This window comes from Cyprinus carpio, chromosome A14 (assembly GCF_018340385.1).
Source record: "Cyprinus carpio isolate SPL01 chromosome A14, ASM1834038v1, whole genome shotgun sequence".
Classification (NCBI taxonomy): Eukaryota; Metazoa; Chordata; class Actinopteri; order Cypriniformes; family Cyprinidae; genus Cyprinus; species Cyprinus carpio.
Window position 1 is genome coordinate 3,172,992 of NC_056585.1, and position 16,096 is coordinate 3,189,087.

Below are 16,096 nucleotides of genomic sequence, written 5' to 3' on the forward strand. Positions count from 1 at the left end.
GTACGCTAACGCAAAAGGGAGACTCCATCACGCTTCACATGCAGCCCTGATAGAGTGGAGTCAGTGAGCTGTACTATCTGCCCATCAGCGGCCCCGGCCCCCATTCAGCCCATTATGCATGGAAATGATGGTTCGTTTCAGTCCAAAAGGAAGACCAGAGAATAGCTAATGTGAAAGGACTGCATTCAGCAAACAATGCCAGTGACAGAACCCAAGTCTTAAGCTCTCAATTTGGACCTGAACTCAATAGACAGGTTAAAGGAATCCTTCAAGGTTCAGGACGATTGAATTTCAACTCGGCAGATGCAAGAGATGGACTGAATTTAGATTTTTTTTTTTTTCCGGGCCCTCATTTTAAACAATACATTTTAAATCAAGTTTAGTCTGTCAGCTGAATATCACTCTTATTAATGAGTCTTACACAAGTTTTTTTTTTTTTTATCATAACTGAACCTTGAATATAGTTATTTTTCTGTGCATCAAACATAATGCAGTTAAATCCAACATCAAATAAAGATATTCACATTAAGACAAAAAAACTTAAGAACGTTAAGCTAATTTTTTTTATTTTTTTTTTATTTTGCACAAACAATTTAAATATTTCTTGCCGATCTTCAAGATTTAACATAAATATTTGAAAAAGTTAGTAAAGCAGATATGTTGCTGAATACCTTAAACATACTGGGGTGGGGGGGGGGGTCTTAAGTTTTGTTACCTGACAGGTTTTGTTACCTGATAAGCCTAAATTATTTTGTTAAACTTTCGAAAGAAAATCTTGAGCATATAGACAAGCACACATGACACGCATGTGACTATTTAGTGACTGTAACTAGAACACACCTATTTTATGTTTATAAATATCAATATACACTGACACAATTACTTGTAAACTGTGCAGTATTTAACAAGAAGATTAAAACATTATTAAAGGCTTCATTTTTTAGACATTTCACAAGGGCAAATATACTTGCACTCACCTCTAGCACAGTCTGTCATGAAAATAATGTCAAATATGAAGAAAACTATCCAAAAAAGTTCCATGACGTCCCTATCAAGGCTTTCTGGTTCTTCAATCTATGAAATAAATAAAGCTGTTAGTGAAAACAAGAACTGGTGAATTACTCTGAAATACCAGCGCAATGCCAAAACACTTTTGTAAATGTGTGTAACTTTAGGATTGAATTACATTTCTAACGCCACTTAAGTTATATATCATTATATATATATATATATATATATATATATATATATATATATATATATATATATATATATATATATATATATATATATAAGCATTGCTTCCATTAAATCGTAACACAGGACAACCTGCAACATAGAGATATTTTACTCGTGAAATAAGAATTACATGTGCATAAAAAGTCGGTAAAAAGTATTTAATAAAAAAATATATAAAAACAATATATTATATTCAAAGTCAAACATGCGAGACTTACCAAGAGTTGCAAATGTTCATAAATCTGCTCCTTGCGACTGATAGATAAAATATCATGCTTACATCCTCCTAAAACACACCAGACGATTCGTACCTATATAAACTGGGCGCCACATCACAAATCCTCACGCACACATCCAGCGAATTCAAACTGTTTATTTATCACGTGCAGCTGTATTCCTGAACGCTCTCAAGTCCTGTGTTTTCGCGCGACACTTAATACACGCGCTGATTGCTGTAAACTTCTATAGATGACAGTCACCGCTCGCTATGCAAAATCAGTTCAAATACCATTGACTTTATCTCCATAGATTCTTCAGAAAACAAAACACACACCCGACAATTTTTTTTAACAGCACGTAAATTTGTATCAAAACGTTGTTTTAAACACCGTTAGCTAAATATTTCGCCGTCCAGGCACACGCAACACAGACACGCACACACAGAGTGTTAGACGGTCCAACCCTAAGGCCAACTTTAGACCAATCACAGCAAGCCTCTTCACTCTTACTGTTTAACTCTTTCATAATAATAACAACAACAATTATAATAATAATATGAAAAAGTTATATTATAGCAATTATTACTAATATTCTAATATTATTATCATTATTCATAATAGCTTTCATCAAATAAAAACAGTGAATAAGTGAAATGTAAAACGTCATTGTACTAAATCCAGTAGTACCGGTCACTGAAAACTGACCTGGACAAATGCCATTTGCAACAACGGTCTGACATTCCAAAAGACCTATAAAAACAATTACACATTCAGTGAGCACAAGAGGGTGAGTAGGCTAAAAGACAGTATCAACTAAAATCTGCAAACAATACTTAAAGTGTCTGGACATGGGGGCCCTCAGTAAACACAGGTTTCGAGAGACAGCTGGACTAACATCTCACATCTGACCACGTTACCTCCTTATTAGAATGATGAGGCACCTGCTATTATGTCATTTTGGAAGTTATGTTTTTAAATACAACGTTATACTATTTTATTCAAACCTTGAGCATACTAAGTGCACATGGCATGCATTTTCATTTAATGTAAATACGTGAATATTGTACACAGTGTTAGAGCATACACGATTATGCATATCATATCGCACACATTTAAATGGGTGTTAAGAAGACATGCCTTTTATGGACTAAGGAACAGTGCAAAATCTATCTAGCAAAAGTCCCAGAACAAATACAGATCTCTCCTCATCAATGCCCTCAGCTAGAGGGGAATCACTCACTCAAACCCGCGTTTCAGAAAACTTGCTTTTTATGTATGAACCATAGGTATGAACACGTGCTGCCATCTTGTGGTGGTTTTTCAAACTGACAAAAAAGGACGTGCCCAAATCGTTGTTGACGACAATTGAAGTTTAATTATAAAAATGAAATAAAGCTGTCGAGACAGAAAACAAAATTAAACTGAAATTGCTAGAAATAAATAAAAATGATAAAATCACTTAAACTAAAACATGACAACCCAGTTGAAAATACTAATAACACAGTAAAAACAACACTGGTGTAAGGAACAGTAAAATTATAGGGAAAAACACACAATTAGAAAGTACTTAACCAAAAATAAGCAGTTGCATTGTAACTTCTTATAACTTAGTGTAATTAGTAAGGTCCTAAGCACGGATCTGATTATTTACATGTATACCAGATTGAAGCTTTTGAGATACTGCAAGTTACAATATTGTAAGTAACAAAACATTCAATTATTTCATCCTGAAATGTTAGCTCACCAGAAAGAAAACTATTGTGTTTGATGAAGTCTCTCTGCACAGTTTATTAGGAAATTCAGTACTTTTCAAAACATCTTAAATCCCATGAAATAAAGTAATCAATCAGTGATCCAAATGTTTATTGAAATAAAGGTTATGGTCTTTTAACTTACAGGTCCTTTATACATTAAAGTATATACAAATATTAACATTTAACATGTATAGTTGGCAAACAAGCCTTGTTAGCTTTAGTCCTCCAGTCACCCTCTGCTAATCAGTCAAGAAGTATTTACCATTCACTTCTCTGACCAAAAGATCAGTTGAAGAGGTCTTTAAAAGTGCTTCTGAGACAAAAGCGCATTTACATAGTCAGCATCCATTGTTTCCTCAAAAACTAGTGCAACAATTTGCTTAATGACAAAATAAGAATCTTAATATTGATTCCATTCAAATAAACAGACAATGAATGAAAACAAGTTAACTTTGAGCGACAGTTAAAGCTAACAAGGCTGGTACTAAGGCTATTCAAACAAATAAGAGCAGGTACAAGGGGAGGGCGACCTAAAAGTTGTCCACCAGATGAAGGCAATGCACCCCAAACTATCATAACAGGCTCACACATTTCACTAAACAAGAATAGAGACCATCACAGTAGGGACCTATTTTGTTCAAGACTAAACTAAACATTACAAGATCCTACTTGTGACAGTTCGTCATTAATTTTTTAATTTGAACTGGACCCTAATGACATTATTCAATACTACAAGCTGGACAGTTGACAAAAATAAAATAAAAATACTAATATAGCAGCAAAGACTTTAAACCCAGGCTACTCATATTCCCAAAACTCCTTCACTTCAAACAGTGTGTATATATTTATACATTCACAATTTAAAAAATGCTTAATCCTGGACCAAGTGCCCCTTTAGTTCCAACAGAATCCCGCAAGTTAAAATAATGCCAAATATCACTGATGTGTGAAATATGAAACAGCCAGTGAAAATATGGAGCGGTCAAATTGTTTCATGAGAGTGTACTGCCACTTTGTGAGAAGTTTTTCCTATTAGATATATATTGGGTGATACTGTTTGTGTGTGAGTTTCTTTCTACATGTAGGGCAGCTGTGAGCTCTGCTGAGAGAGTCGCGGATGCACTGACTGCAGAAAAGGTGGCCGCACTTTGTGGAGACCATGAGCCGACCACTGTCAATGATCTGAAAATGGGACCAAAGCCAGACATTTCAATTAACCAGACAAACACATTACATTATAGACTAAAATAAATAATTAGTTCAATTAAATAGTTAACTTCAATCCAAAATCAAAATGGTTCATCATTCACTCACTGACATTTCAACATTTCTTTGCACTTTCCATCCTTTAAGGAACTTTAAAGCCCATGTTCATCATTTATTTTCATGTCATGAGAAAGAGCAGCATTATCATTCTTTTAAAAGTCTCTTATTGTGTTCCACCAAAAAAGTGTTTTAACATGAGTGTGAATATAAAATGACAGAATGTTTATTTAGGGTTGATTTAAATGGATAGTGCACCCTAAAATGAACATTGTCATCATTTACACCCCCTCATGTCGCTCCAAAACCATAAGACTTTTGTTCATCTTCGAAACACAAATGAAGATATTTGTAATAAATTCTGAGAGATTTGTGTCCCTCCAAAGTGCATTCAAACAAAACTTAGATGCTTCAAAAAGTTTAGTATTAAGGGTTTAGAATGGCATGAGGGTGAGTAAATGATGACAAAGTTCATTTTGGTGTGAACTAACTGTATAAATGTGATTAGTTGCACATATATAAAACCACTTACCTCTGAATAAGCATCCATGCAAACAGGACAGCTAACAGCACCTGGCGTAGACCTACGGACAGCAGAACACCACAAAACAATTCAAATCATCCTGACTGGGTGTAAATATTATAGAGCATATTAACTTTCAAATGTAAAAATTCACAAAGCTGCATCAACAATTTGCATACAAGGATGAAGACTACATTCATTTATTTCTAGACCATTCTAATCTTTGTGATGATGGATGAGTGTGTGTACCTGGCCCTCGAGCTGGCTTGCAGAGAGGAGAGTAAGCCTGGGCTGAGTCTAAGACTGGACTCTTCCTCTTCATCACTGCTCAGTACATAACTCTCTGTGCCCTGTCCGCGTCTGCTTTGCAAACCTGCAACACAAACATGAACGTAACTGCAGTTTAGTAAGACAAAGAGACAGTTATGACATTTATGATAAATAGAATGATACATTACCATCTTCCACAACCTTTATCCCATGGGACGATGAGAGAACAGCAAGACAGAAAAGACAGAATTCATTAAAAATAATATCAACACAATCCAAGAATGGAAAGCACAGGCTTCATTCAAATCTTTACTATAGTACAAAGATTCAACACAAGTTTTAAGACTCACCACAATAGAATCATTATTGGTGAGGTCAACAACCGCAGGTTCAGAGCCTTCACATGTTAAATCAACCACATCTTCACCTTTGACAAGACAGCACGAAAGAGAAACGTTAGCATTTCTTTTAAATTCCAGTTCAGTTCCAACAGAAGTCTGAAAAGGGATACAGAATGTTATCGCAACACGCAGAGTATTTCCAAAAATATTATATTAGATTAGAATTATGAAATATGATTTCCCGACTTATCTGATTGGACAGATCATGGAATAAAATACATAATTGGTAAAAAAAAAAATTGTGATGTCACTTGTTGCGAAATGTGTGTTGGACTAAAGCAATTCCTCGGTTTTGTAAATTTCAGTACTGTAATTTCCTATTTCTGTCAATCATCATCAATAGTGCAACAGTTCCCACACACTGCTGATTCCAGAAGTATATTTTACATTCATTTTTCCAACAATGATTTGTACAAAGACTTTGATAAAGGGTTATAAGCCATGAACCAAACCAGTCGGCTATGAGGTGAACCACAACATTACAGACTTTGATTTGAAGCAAAAAGTATTTGAAAATCAGACAAAAAGACGATAATACAAAGCTGAACTTAGCTTTAAGGAGGAAAATAACTACACAAAGCATTACAAAACACAATCAACTGATTTAAAAATCATAAACAGGTTTTATGAAGGTAAATTCAACACTTTTTAAAAAGACCTTTCAGAGGCCAAGCAAGGACAATTTAACAAATAAACTGAAGGCAACTGTTCTCTATATGCAAATGTCTAGGAAGCAAATAATGAGTTGTATAAGCAGAATGAAAATACAACTTCTAACAGATCTTCATTTCTTTTTTCTTATTCATTTTACATAAATAAATAGCTTTGTTTTCAAACACTAGAATACAGAAATAACTTACTATACCTTCTGATCACACGGCAAAAAAAAAAAAAAAAAAAAAAAAAAATGTTGTTCTTCATGAGTATTTTTCTTGTTTTCCAGTACAAATGTCTAAAGATTCTTAAATCAAGATATCTTTACTTGAGAAGCAAAATTACAGAGGATATCTTGTTTTTATGAGCATGTAATAAAAAAAATGATAATGAACTGGCCTATGATTTAAAAATATTTATATAAAAATTATTATTATTATTATTTTGCCAATAGGGTCAGAAAAATAAAAACTTAATTCAAAGGAAAAACAGGTTTCCCTTGCCCATTGACAGATATTTGTTCTTGTTTTTAACATGAACTCAATTTTGTTCAGAACACAACACTTCATATTTACATTTTGCATCTCCAGTACATGTATGTTGATTTAAGGACATTTAGATATTAATACTGGAAAACAAGACCTGAGGAACTGGAGGAAGATATTCTTTTTTTTTTTCATGCCATAGATATTCAACATTTCATGCCATAACCTCATGAAGACTGCATTTTTTTAATTATTTTATAATGTTCTCTGAGGTAAACATAATATTAGTGTGATTTTACATCAAAAAACATCATAATTTAGAAGTAATAGGCTATTTTCCATCCTGTTTTTGAGGCTCTCTGCAGAACAGACTGTTTTTATAGGCAGGGAACTTTCAAGACTTGCAAGTAAACGCCCACTGCTGTGATTGGCTAACAGTTTCGCTTATTAAAATAACAAATGGATGCTGCTGTGACGTACTACAAAAACAACATGGGTCATTTGGGGTTAAAATGTATAAATACCCAGTACATATCAAACATTTTGGAACAGACAATGTAACGTTTACACTTCTGGTTTGCGACATTACTGTTGGATCAGACTCAGCCCTGCCTCATCTTTTACTTTCAGTCTCTCCGAAAAGCCTGCATCATACGGTCTTGTTTAAAAATGAATCCTTAGCAAAGTAAAGCAAACAAACAAACAAAGTTTCACTGACACAATCTGGAGCTAATTTTCCCCCTGTTTACACACCGGACGCAAGCGGCACAACGAGACTAGACAACAGAATTCTGTCTACACTGGATGCGGCATGGATTGACAACAAATCCCCGACAGTAAACTGATGTTCCGCTCTATAGCTTCTGACCTGAAAGAGAAATTGATTTGCGACATGACGCAACAATTTGCCACACTATTACATCATAAAGTGGCACATTCCAAAATGATTCGTTTTCTGACCCTGGTTTCAGTAAAAGCTGTTTTTAAACTAACAACAAAGTTTTGAGACTTACAGGATGTTTTTATAATACACTGACTCGTTATATGTCAAAAGATCAAGCGAAGTTTGATTTCTCAGTTCATGACCCCTTTAAGACCTTTTTAAAACCAGCAGAAACCCTGATCGATTAACCTTGTGGCTCACAGCTTGTCATCAATTTTGCTGTTAAGAAAATTAATGAGATTTCTAATTCTGGAACATGACTGCTGCACTCTAAACAGGGTTCTATGGATACAAATTTCAGCTCATAAATCTAAATTCTGAATGTTGCCCATGCCTCCTGCAAAGTGTGATGTCCATTGCTTACCAATTGCTTGTGCATTGTTCACAGATTTGCATTAACCTGATATTGCTTTTCTTAACACAAAACCACTGCAGGTTGTGAAATCATTTGATCTTATCTCATCAATCAGAGGTAAAGGAAACATCTGGTAAAACAAAAGTATCAAACTCACTGCGAGTTCGGTCACTTTCCAGCACATCAATGGTCTCCATCGCTGTTTGAGACATCTGGGTCCGGTTCCTCTTGCTGTTTCCACGGCGGGAACATGTAGCAGATGATGTTCGTCTTTTCCTCTGTGTCTAAAAACAGGAGACACAAGTGCTTACTATAGTATTACTGTTATTGTTTAGCAGCAAGGAAACTGCAATACAAGCTGCAATAGTTTAAATGTAATCAGAACTAATCACGTGACTGGTCACGTGGCCATTCATACTCACAGCAGTACTCATGTTGACTTGTGTTGATCACCGAGAAGCCACCAATATGCCTTCAAATATTACTTAGCCACCATACAATTCCTCTATACTTATAATAACTGTTAAAACACAGATTAGTCATATAGTCATAGACAAGACACAAACTGTATTGAAATAAGTTTTCAATTTAAATATAACCGTGTTGTTTCGTTTTAAATAATTTGTAGCTATATTCTCAAGTTAAAAACACTAACAAAATAAATGAGCGAGCTAAACAGCTCAGCATTTAGCCAACTAGACTTTTTAACGGTTGACATTCCTAGAAAACCAGCACTTGAGCGCGTTTTGTTATTTAACAATAATAAATACTGAATAAGAATTCATTAAAGAACCTGTCAAAGGTTTTTAAATGGCAGCTAATTCGCTAACAGGATCTGTTCATCCTAGCTAACAGTTAGCTTGATTCTTAGTGCCCTAGAAACTTCCGTTGTATTAAATTATTATTTAATACATTAGTGAACAACATTTAATATTAAATCGTTACGTATTAAATCAACATTATCGTCAGTTTTAAAGAATAACCGGTAACATACTCAGAGTCAGCACTGTCCAACCATAGACTGTACAAGTGTCCAACAGTCAGCCTCTCAGAGCCACAGCGCAAATACAGTAGAATAAGACACACTATTCTGAACACAGCGCCACCTGTGGGACTGTATGTATGTACGTCCGTATGTTAAGTCTGTGTTTTCATAAATCACCATCACATCACAATATAAAAACAAGCATCAAACATCGACAGAAAATGGAGGAAAATAACGATATAGTATAATAGGACTATTAAAAAAATTTATATAATATAATCTGTCTTTAAATTCAATTTCATGTGATATAAATATATATAATATTGCAATATCACGAATAAATAATAAAAAAGGATTCTGTATCTATTTATTATGTAATAGCTACCAGCTATGAGGAAAACAGAATATTTTTTAAATATAATTAATTAATAATTGTCAAATAGGATTTAATAGATACAATAACAAATGATTAAAATACTGTATTATAAATGCATCTAACAGTACGGTACTATGAGTAGGGGGGGAAAGTACCTTAATCCAATAACTTTCCAAACAATATTTCAGACATATTTCTAATATTAATTTTTCACAGAAACTATGCCTTTTAAATTCTAGGTTGTAGGTCCTACGCACAAAGTTAGTTGTTGGATGACATCAGTAATATTAGGGAAAATGTGAACGGTAGAACAAAGCAGAGACACTATACTATATACAGTATTCTGTAGTCCTCTTTCACAAATAATAGCCCACTTATATGGGCCTGATGTCATGCCATGAAATCAGACAACAGCCCAATTCAAAGCTGAAAGATGTCTTCAAAACAAGTTAATATATGCATTTTTCTCAGCTACACTTTTTTTTTCTCAGACAATTGTGAAGTACAGTTGTACATGAATGTCCAGTTTTTAGCACAAACACACAAAACCTTAAAGACCAACTTAAACCAGACTAACATATTTTATTTTTAGCAAAGAACTGTATGTGCATTCCTCCAATTTTGCTTTTTAAGTTTAGATACTCAAGACATGATGAATGATTATGACGCTTATGTTAACTATTCCAAGATTAGCTTTGGGTATGGTAGATAATTTACCCTATGGTTCATTATCATTATACAGTTGTGCTAACATACCACTTATAGAATCAGTAAACAGTCCTAAAATAATAAAATAAACAGTAGACTGCTCAGGATAAACCGGCAACCCATGCACAACTATCACAATAGACTACAAAACCTGAGAAGGATTTAAGAGTGGAGTACAATCACTCTCTCTCTCACACACACACAAACAATCTTGTTGTTGTTAATTTCAATGACATGAAAAGAGATTAGGAACAATTCACAATCACAACATTTTATTTTTATATTTTGATCTTTATTTTACATCACTGTGAAATAAGAGTACTTTTTTTCCCTCGATACAACTTGATGCCTACTATTAGTATCACTTTTGTTACAAATTCACAGAGAGGTACATTAAAATGTAAGGGGTACATTGCTTACCATCACATCTATATGGAGAGCTGGAAAAATAGCGTGAATCTTTGGAAATACCATTCATATATGGTCTTCAGATATTCAACACTCTCAATCACACCATCAAGACGACTGCAGTGATCTGAAGAGTTACGCTGATTTCACAGATTACTCTGGCAGTGCTAATGTATATGGTTAAAAGTTTAAGCAGAAGAGAGGAAGATCTGTCCTTAATTCCCTCCACAAGCACATGCTGTACTTTTGAATCTAACCAGCAAACCTTTGACAAACAGGACAAAAAATTTTACAATTTCAAGCATTTTAAAAATAAAAATTAATCTAGCTCACTCTAACAAACCTGCATGTTTCTGCAGTACGCAGACAATCCCACTAATTAAAAAAAGTCAAATACCCGAGTACAGTACAGTCTAGACCAGTGCAAACAAATAATCATGTTAAAGGTCATTTAAAGACATCTACGTTAAGAAAACATCACAGTTGCCCTTGAGAAAGATGGAGCATTCCATTCAATTTCAGCTGAAAGCACTTGTTACAAACAGAACCCTGACCAGAAACAAAAATAAAAAGGCTTCAGCATAAAAATGTATTGTAGTGCCTTTAGCTCACACATGACTCTCACACTATGAATACACGTTTAATGCTCTGAAGAGATGTAGTCGATCCAAAGGTGCGTGTCGCTGGGCAGAAAGAGTGTGTGTGGTGGCAGAGCATCGAGCCTGTACTAACAGCATGCTGTTTGCAGTGCAGGCCTTCATTATGCCACAGTCCACAGTCCCACTGACCAGAGAAACAGCTCCGGAGACCTGCAGAGGACATTAGGACACTTAATGCTGCTGTTGTGTTGAATTACACATGTTGTTCGACACGGCATTGTAGTTTGAAAAAAGCTATTTTTAAAATAGTATAGGACTTCCCAATTAATTGAATTTCTAATTGTGATTACAAGTACTAATGCCAAAATTACATAATCATTAAAATGAGCAATTACAAAAAAAAAAAAAAAAAAAAAAAAAAAAAAAAACTTTATTCTGCGTGATTAAGATGTGTTTTTTCTTTCTACAGGTTATCTTAAGAGTTTCTTCCATTGTTCTAATTTTAGTATAACATTAAACATATATACAGTATATATATATATCTATATATATATATATATATATATATATATATATATATATATATATATATATATATATATATATATATATATATATATATATATATATTTACATATATATATACATACAGTGTATCATTCAATGTAAATTGTGATAATTGGAATTACAATTTCAAGGGAATAATCAACAATTATGATTTTTGTCATAATTGTGCAGCCCTACTGAAGTACATACATTGGAGACACAAGACTCTAGCATTTAGACTGTTTATTGTTTTCCTTGAAAGGAATAAGTTTTTTGCAAAAGACAGTTCTTCTCACATTTCTTTTCTATGCTGTCATTGCTGAATCACCAAGGCCATGGTAAAATAAAAAAAAAATATTTGAGCCGTGAATGAGATTTTGCTGTCTGAATTGAATGCAAGGACATAAAAAGGCAGTATACAGCAAAATAACAGCAAGAAAATGTATCTTTAATTTAAAAAACACTGTTTATTCCAACTTAAAAGCAAATTACTGTGAACTAATTATTTCCTTGAGACTCTGGAATGAGTTTCTGAACTGAACCAGTCTTCAAATGAATGAATTCACTGAATCAGTCAGTGTTCTTAATTACTAAACAGCAAATAACTATTAATTTCAGTGATGTCCATATTAAAAAGAACCTGAACTATGCTAAACTTTTCATGATTCTTAAAGTTGGCATGAAATGAAAATTAACCCTATCTATTTTGTTAAAAGGATCTATTTTGTCCAAAAAAGAGAGAAATTCTGTCATTATTTAGCAGCCAAACAGTTGCTGGTCTCCACTGACTTCCATAGTATGAAAGAGATATATATACTATGAGGTTTGGTTACCCACATTCTTCAATATAACTTCTTTTGCGTACAACAAAAGAAAGAACTTTATAACTGTTGGAACAACTTGAGGGTGAGTAAATTCCAGAATTTACAGAATTTTAGGTGAACTATTCCTTAATGCATGTTATTGTGTCAAAAGTTTGAGGTCAGTGAGATTATATAGAATATGAAAAAATAAAAAAAATAATGCTTTTGTTCAGTAAGGATGCAATACATTTATCATTAGTAAGGGTAAAAACTCTTATAATACCTAAAGAAAAAATCTACTTCAAATAAATGCTGTTCTTTAGAATTTATATTCAAAGAATAATGAAGAAAAAAAATAATTACAGTTTCCAAAAAATATAAAGCAGCACAATTTTTTTTTTTTTTTTTTAGTATTTAACATGGATAATAAGAAATGTTTACTGGGCACCAAATCAGCATGATTTCTGAAGGATCATGTGACACTGAGGACTGGAATAATATGGAAAACTTATTTTAAATTGTACTAGTATTTCCCAATTTTAATATTTTTATAGCATTTTCAGTCAAATGATAATGCAGTTTAGGTAAGCCTGATAGAATTATTTCAAAAACTTTTAAAATCTTACCAACCCCAACTTTTGAACAGTATTGTAAATTCCACACTGAAAAATTATTTTAGCAACAGAACCAAAATTTGCAAATAACCTCTAAGCCTAGGGACAAATCTGTCCTGAAAACAACAACAAAGTTATTGTTAAACACCTGCTATGTTGGTACATGCTGTGACATACATGCTGACATCATTGTACAGGTTTTACCACTCACCTGTCTCTTGGCAAAAACAACATCACTACGGTGAGGGAAAGTTCATCTTGTCGACCTGATTCATCTTAAGGTGGTTATCCAAGACCTGGAAAAGCTCCTGAATGCTGGGCACATATCCTGATTGCAACTTGGACCAAACTGGTACATCTAAAACAGAGAGAAATAGTGATGCTTCTTTGACATACATACATTTTTCACATACTTTCATTTTCTCCCCCAACTGTAGTGGTCATCCAAATTACATTACCATTCAATGAAATCTCAAAAGCTCCTGTCGAGAGGAAATGGGTTTCCAACATGTTACTAAGGAAGAATGCCATGAGGCAGGAGAATATCTGCAAAACAAACCCATCAAATGTAAGAAATGTTCTTCCAAGTTATTAAAAACAACATGCAGACAGTGTAAAAAAAAAAAGTATATATATATATATATATATATATATATATATATATATATATATATATATATATTATATATATATATATATATATATATATATATATGACATTCAAGATTGAGTTTAGACTTCTCTCTAGTTTTAAAACCTGTATCTTTCTTACATCAACCGATGGACTGAACCAAATCCAAAACCTGTATTTTTCTCTTTTTGAGAGTCTGTTTTGATACAGAAGAAAAAAAATCTGATGCTCCTTCAATTTAATCACAACTGCGGTCTCCTTTAAAATTGCAAATACAGTCAATGTTGATTTAACATCTTTATACACATTCCACCAATTCCAGGCATGCCCTTCACACTCAGTGACGCGGTTATGGCTCTGAAATGCTGCTCATTCCTCAAAACAGGATTTGTGTGACAGTCACAGTGTAAGTTTATCTTAAGCCTAATCTCCATTATAAAATCAGGTTAGAGTCCAAGCACTTCTTACACCAACATTACCTTATTCTCCTGTCCCCATGACCATATTCTTGGAGTGTTCATTCCAAACATTTGGAAAGGATTTTGTCCAGTCACAATCAAGGCGATGGCAAGCAGTTTGAAGTAGGAGATGAAATTTCCAATGTATCTGCAGAGGAAGACACATGACAAGTTAAAGACAGGACAGAGGGCCAATTCCATAACATCTGGAAAAACACACTCACTTGTTGATGGGTTTGGGAGGGTAATTCTCTCCCTCTATTCGGATGTCCGGGTACAGCTGGCTGATGGACCGGGAGTACTCCTGGAACACCTTACTGTACCCTCAGGATATACTGAAAACAAACACACAGTTAATGACAGTGATAAATCATTTTAGAAATAGTCATTGATATGACATCCACAAACAAGCCCATATGACATGAAAACTCACCCTACTTTATAAAAGCATACTATATCCACGCATGGTTATTTATTTTCTTATTTCTTCTTATTATTTTTTATTTACAATTGCTTGAACTAGGTTATAAGTCACTAGCATCGTATTGATTAAAATGCTTACTTAGTAATATGTACTACATCTGAGAAAAAAAAAATGCTATAAAAATTATTTATAACCATTCTCAACTCACATTAAACACCAGATCTAGATCTATTAATTCAGAAAATAAAGATTTTAAATATTCAGTCTAAGTCTAATAAGTCTCTCTGGACTATTGTCTTCGGTATGTCGTGTTCTTACAGAGCAGTGTAATCTCATTCGAGCTTTAAGCAGATTTAACGTACAATGATCCGCTCAATTCAACACATTTCAATTAACTTTAGATACATGAATGCAAGATATCCTGAGCTATTTTCGCAGCAAAGATTTTAATTACGTACATACAAAAAATAATGTGTTGGAAAAAAAGGTGTCTTACGAATACATTAACGAGGTCAGTTGAGGAAACGTTAAATTGGGGCGCTTTTACATACATCCAACTAAAAAAAAAAAAAAAAAAAAAAGCTACATTTATTTCAATTAATTCCACTTATAATGCGAATAATTTTATTTTCCAAGATATAGTCATTTTTATTTTTAGTGTATCAACATAAATATTATAATATGTATTATTTTAACACATTCAGGCATGCTACGTTAGCCGTATTAGCTTAGCATCCCATGTGGGCTTTAAACAGACAGTAAAACCACTGAATAACATCAGCGTCTGTGGAGTTTCTCACCAGTACTGGAACTTGAGAACCGGACCCGTGTAGAATGTGTGTTTGTTCTGTCTCTGTGTGTGCAGGTCGGGTCCAGTGCTGTCCTGTTGAGTCATGCTGCTGCGGCCCACATAAATATCCCTCACGGTTACCACAGTAAACAGCAGCAGGGCCGTTAATATACCCGTCTGACTGTACTCCGCCATCTCCAGCCCCGTCCACGGTGACAGAACCGCACTCACAATCCCGCTCCTACCGCCGCCGCCGCAGAACTAGTAAAACTAAACACGAACCAAATGAAACAGGGTAAAGTGACCAAATATGTTTCAAAATAAAAGTCTCCCACGCTGAGTCACGATGGAGAACGTGGAAAACAGCGAGATCTACTGGTGACGTGTGGCAGCAACACATTTCAGGTTTTTGGCACCAGCACAAGTATTCATGGAGGAGGATTGAACATTTAGTACAGATATATATTGTAAAAAAAATAAAATAAAAATTCAAGTATGTATAATTTTTTTTTAAGAGGCAAAAGTTACAACATTCCACCCTTTAACAGCACATAAATTACTGTGCAAAAAGCTATGTGGAGAAAAACTGTATATTCATTTTTTTTTCATGATTATAAGTTTCAGCATCTTGTACTTGTAATACGAATAT

The 16,096-nt window shown here is 33.9% G+C and overlaps 3 protein-coding genes across 3 annotated transcripts in view; all 3 read right to left on the minus strand.

The window, feature by feature from the left end:
• The window catches only part of LOC109056982 (fibroblast growth factor receptor-like 1), a 77,174-nt gene extending 75,250 nt beyond the window's left edge, over positions 1-1,924 (minus strand). Inside the window, 2 exon segments of the mRNA XM_042769737.1 lie at positions 978-1,074; positions 1,458-1,924. Of these exon segments, the coding sequence (XP_042625671.1) occupies positions 978-1,041 (64 nt within the window). The 5' untranslated portion in view covers positions 1,042-1,074; positions 1,458-1,924.
• A 1,296-nt stretch (positions 1,925-3,220) lies between these two features.
• On the minus strand, positions 3,221-9,208 carry LOC109113756 (E3 ubiquitin-protein ligase RNF4). Its single transcript, XM_042769735.1, has 8 exons — positions 9,100-9,208; positions 8,528-8,625; positions 8,263-8,389; positions 5,618-5,694; positions 5,456-5,468; positions 5,247-5,370; positions 5,007-5,058; positions 3,221-4,393 (listed from the first exon to the last, which is right to left on the minus strand). Exons 2-8 carry the CDS (start codon positions 8,537-8,539, stop codon positions 4,244-4,246), a joined length of 555 nt encoding a protein of 184 aa, XP_042625669.1. The 5' UTR covers positions 8,540-8,625; positions 9,100-9,208; the 3' UTR covers positions 3,221-4,243.
• A 1,216-nt stretch (positions 9,209-10,424) lies between these two features.
• LOC109112156 (selenoprotein T2-like) lies at positions 10,425-15,835 on the minus strand. The gene is made up of 6 exons (XM_042769734.1): positions 15,458-15,835; positions 14,458-14,568; positions 14,255-14,381; positions 13,603-13,690; positions 13,356-13,502; positions 10,425-11,391 (listed from the first exon to the last, which is right to left on the minus strand). Exons 1-5 carry the CDS (start codon positions 15,640-15,642, stop codon positions 13,381-13,383), a joined length of 633 nt encoding a protein of 210 aa, XP_042625668.1. The 5' UTR covers positions 15,643-15,835; the 3' UTR covers positions 10,425-11,391; positions 13,356-13,380.
• Positions 15,836-16,096: the final 261 nt, after the last annotated feature.

What these genes read in the sequence shown, in the direction of transcription:
- LOC109113756 (XM_042769735.1), bottom strand. An exon ending in GGAAAGTGACCGAACTCGCA is followed by an intron (nt 5,695 to 8,262) that starts GTGAGTTTGATA and finishes GTCTTGTCAAAG; the next exon opens with GTGAAGATGTGGTTGATTTA. An exon ending in GCATGGATGCTTATTCAGAG is followed by an intron (nt 4,394 to 5,006) that starts GTAAGTGGTTTT and finishes TCCCATTTTCAG; the next exon opens with ATCATTGACAGTGGTCGGCT.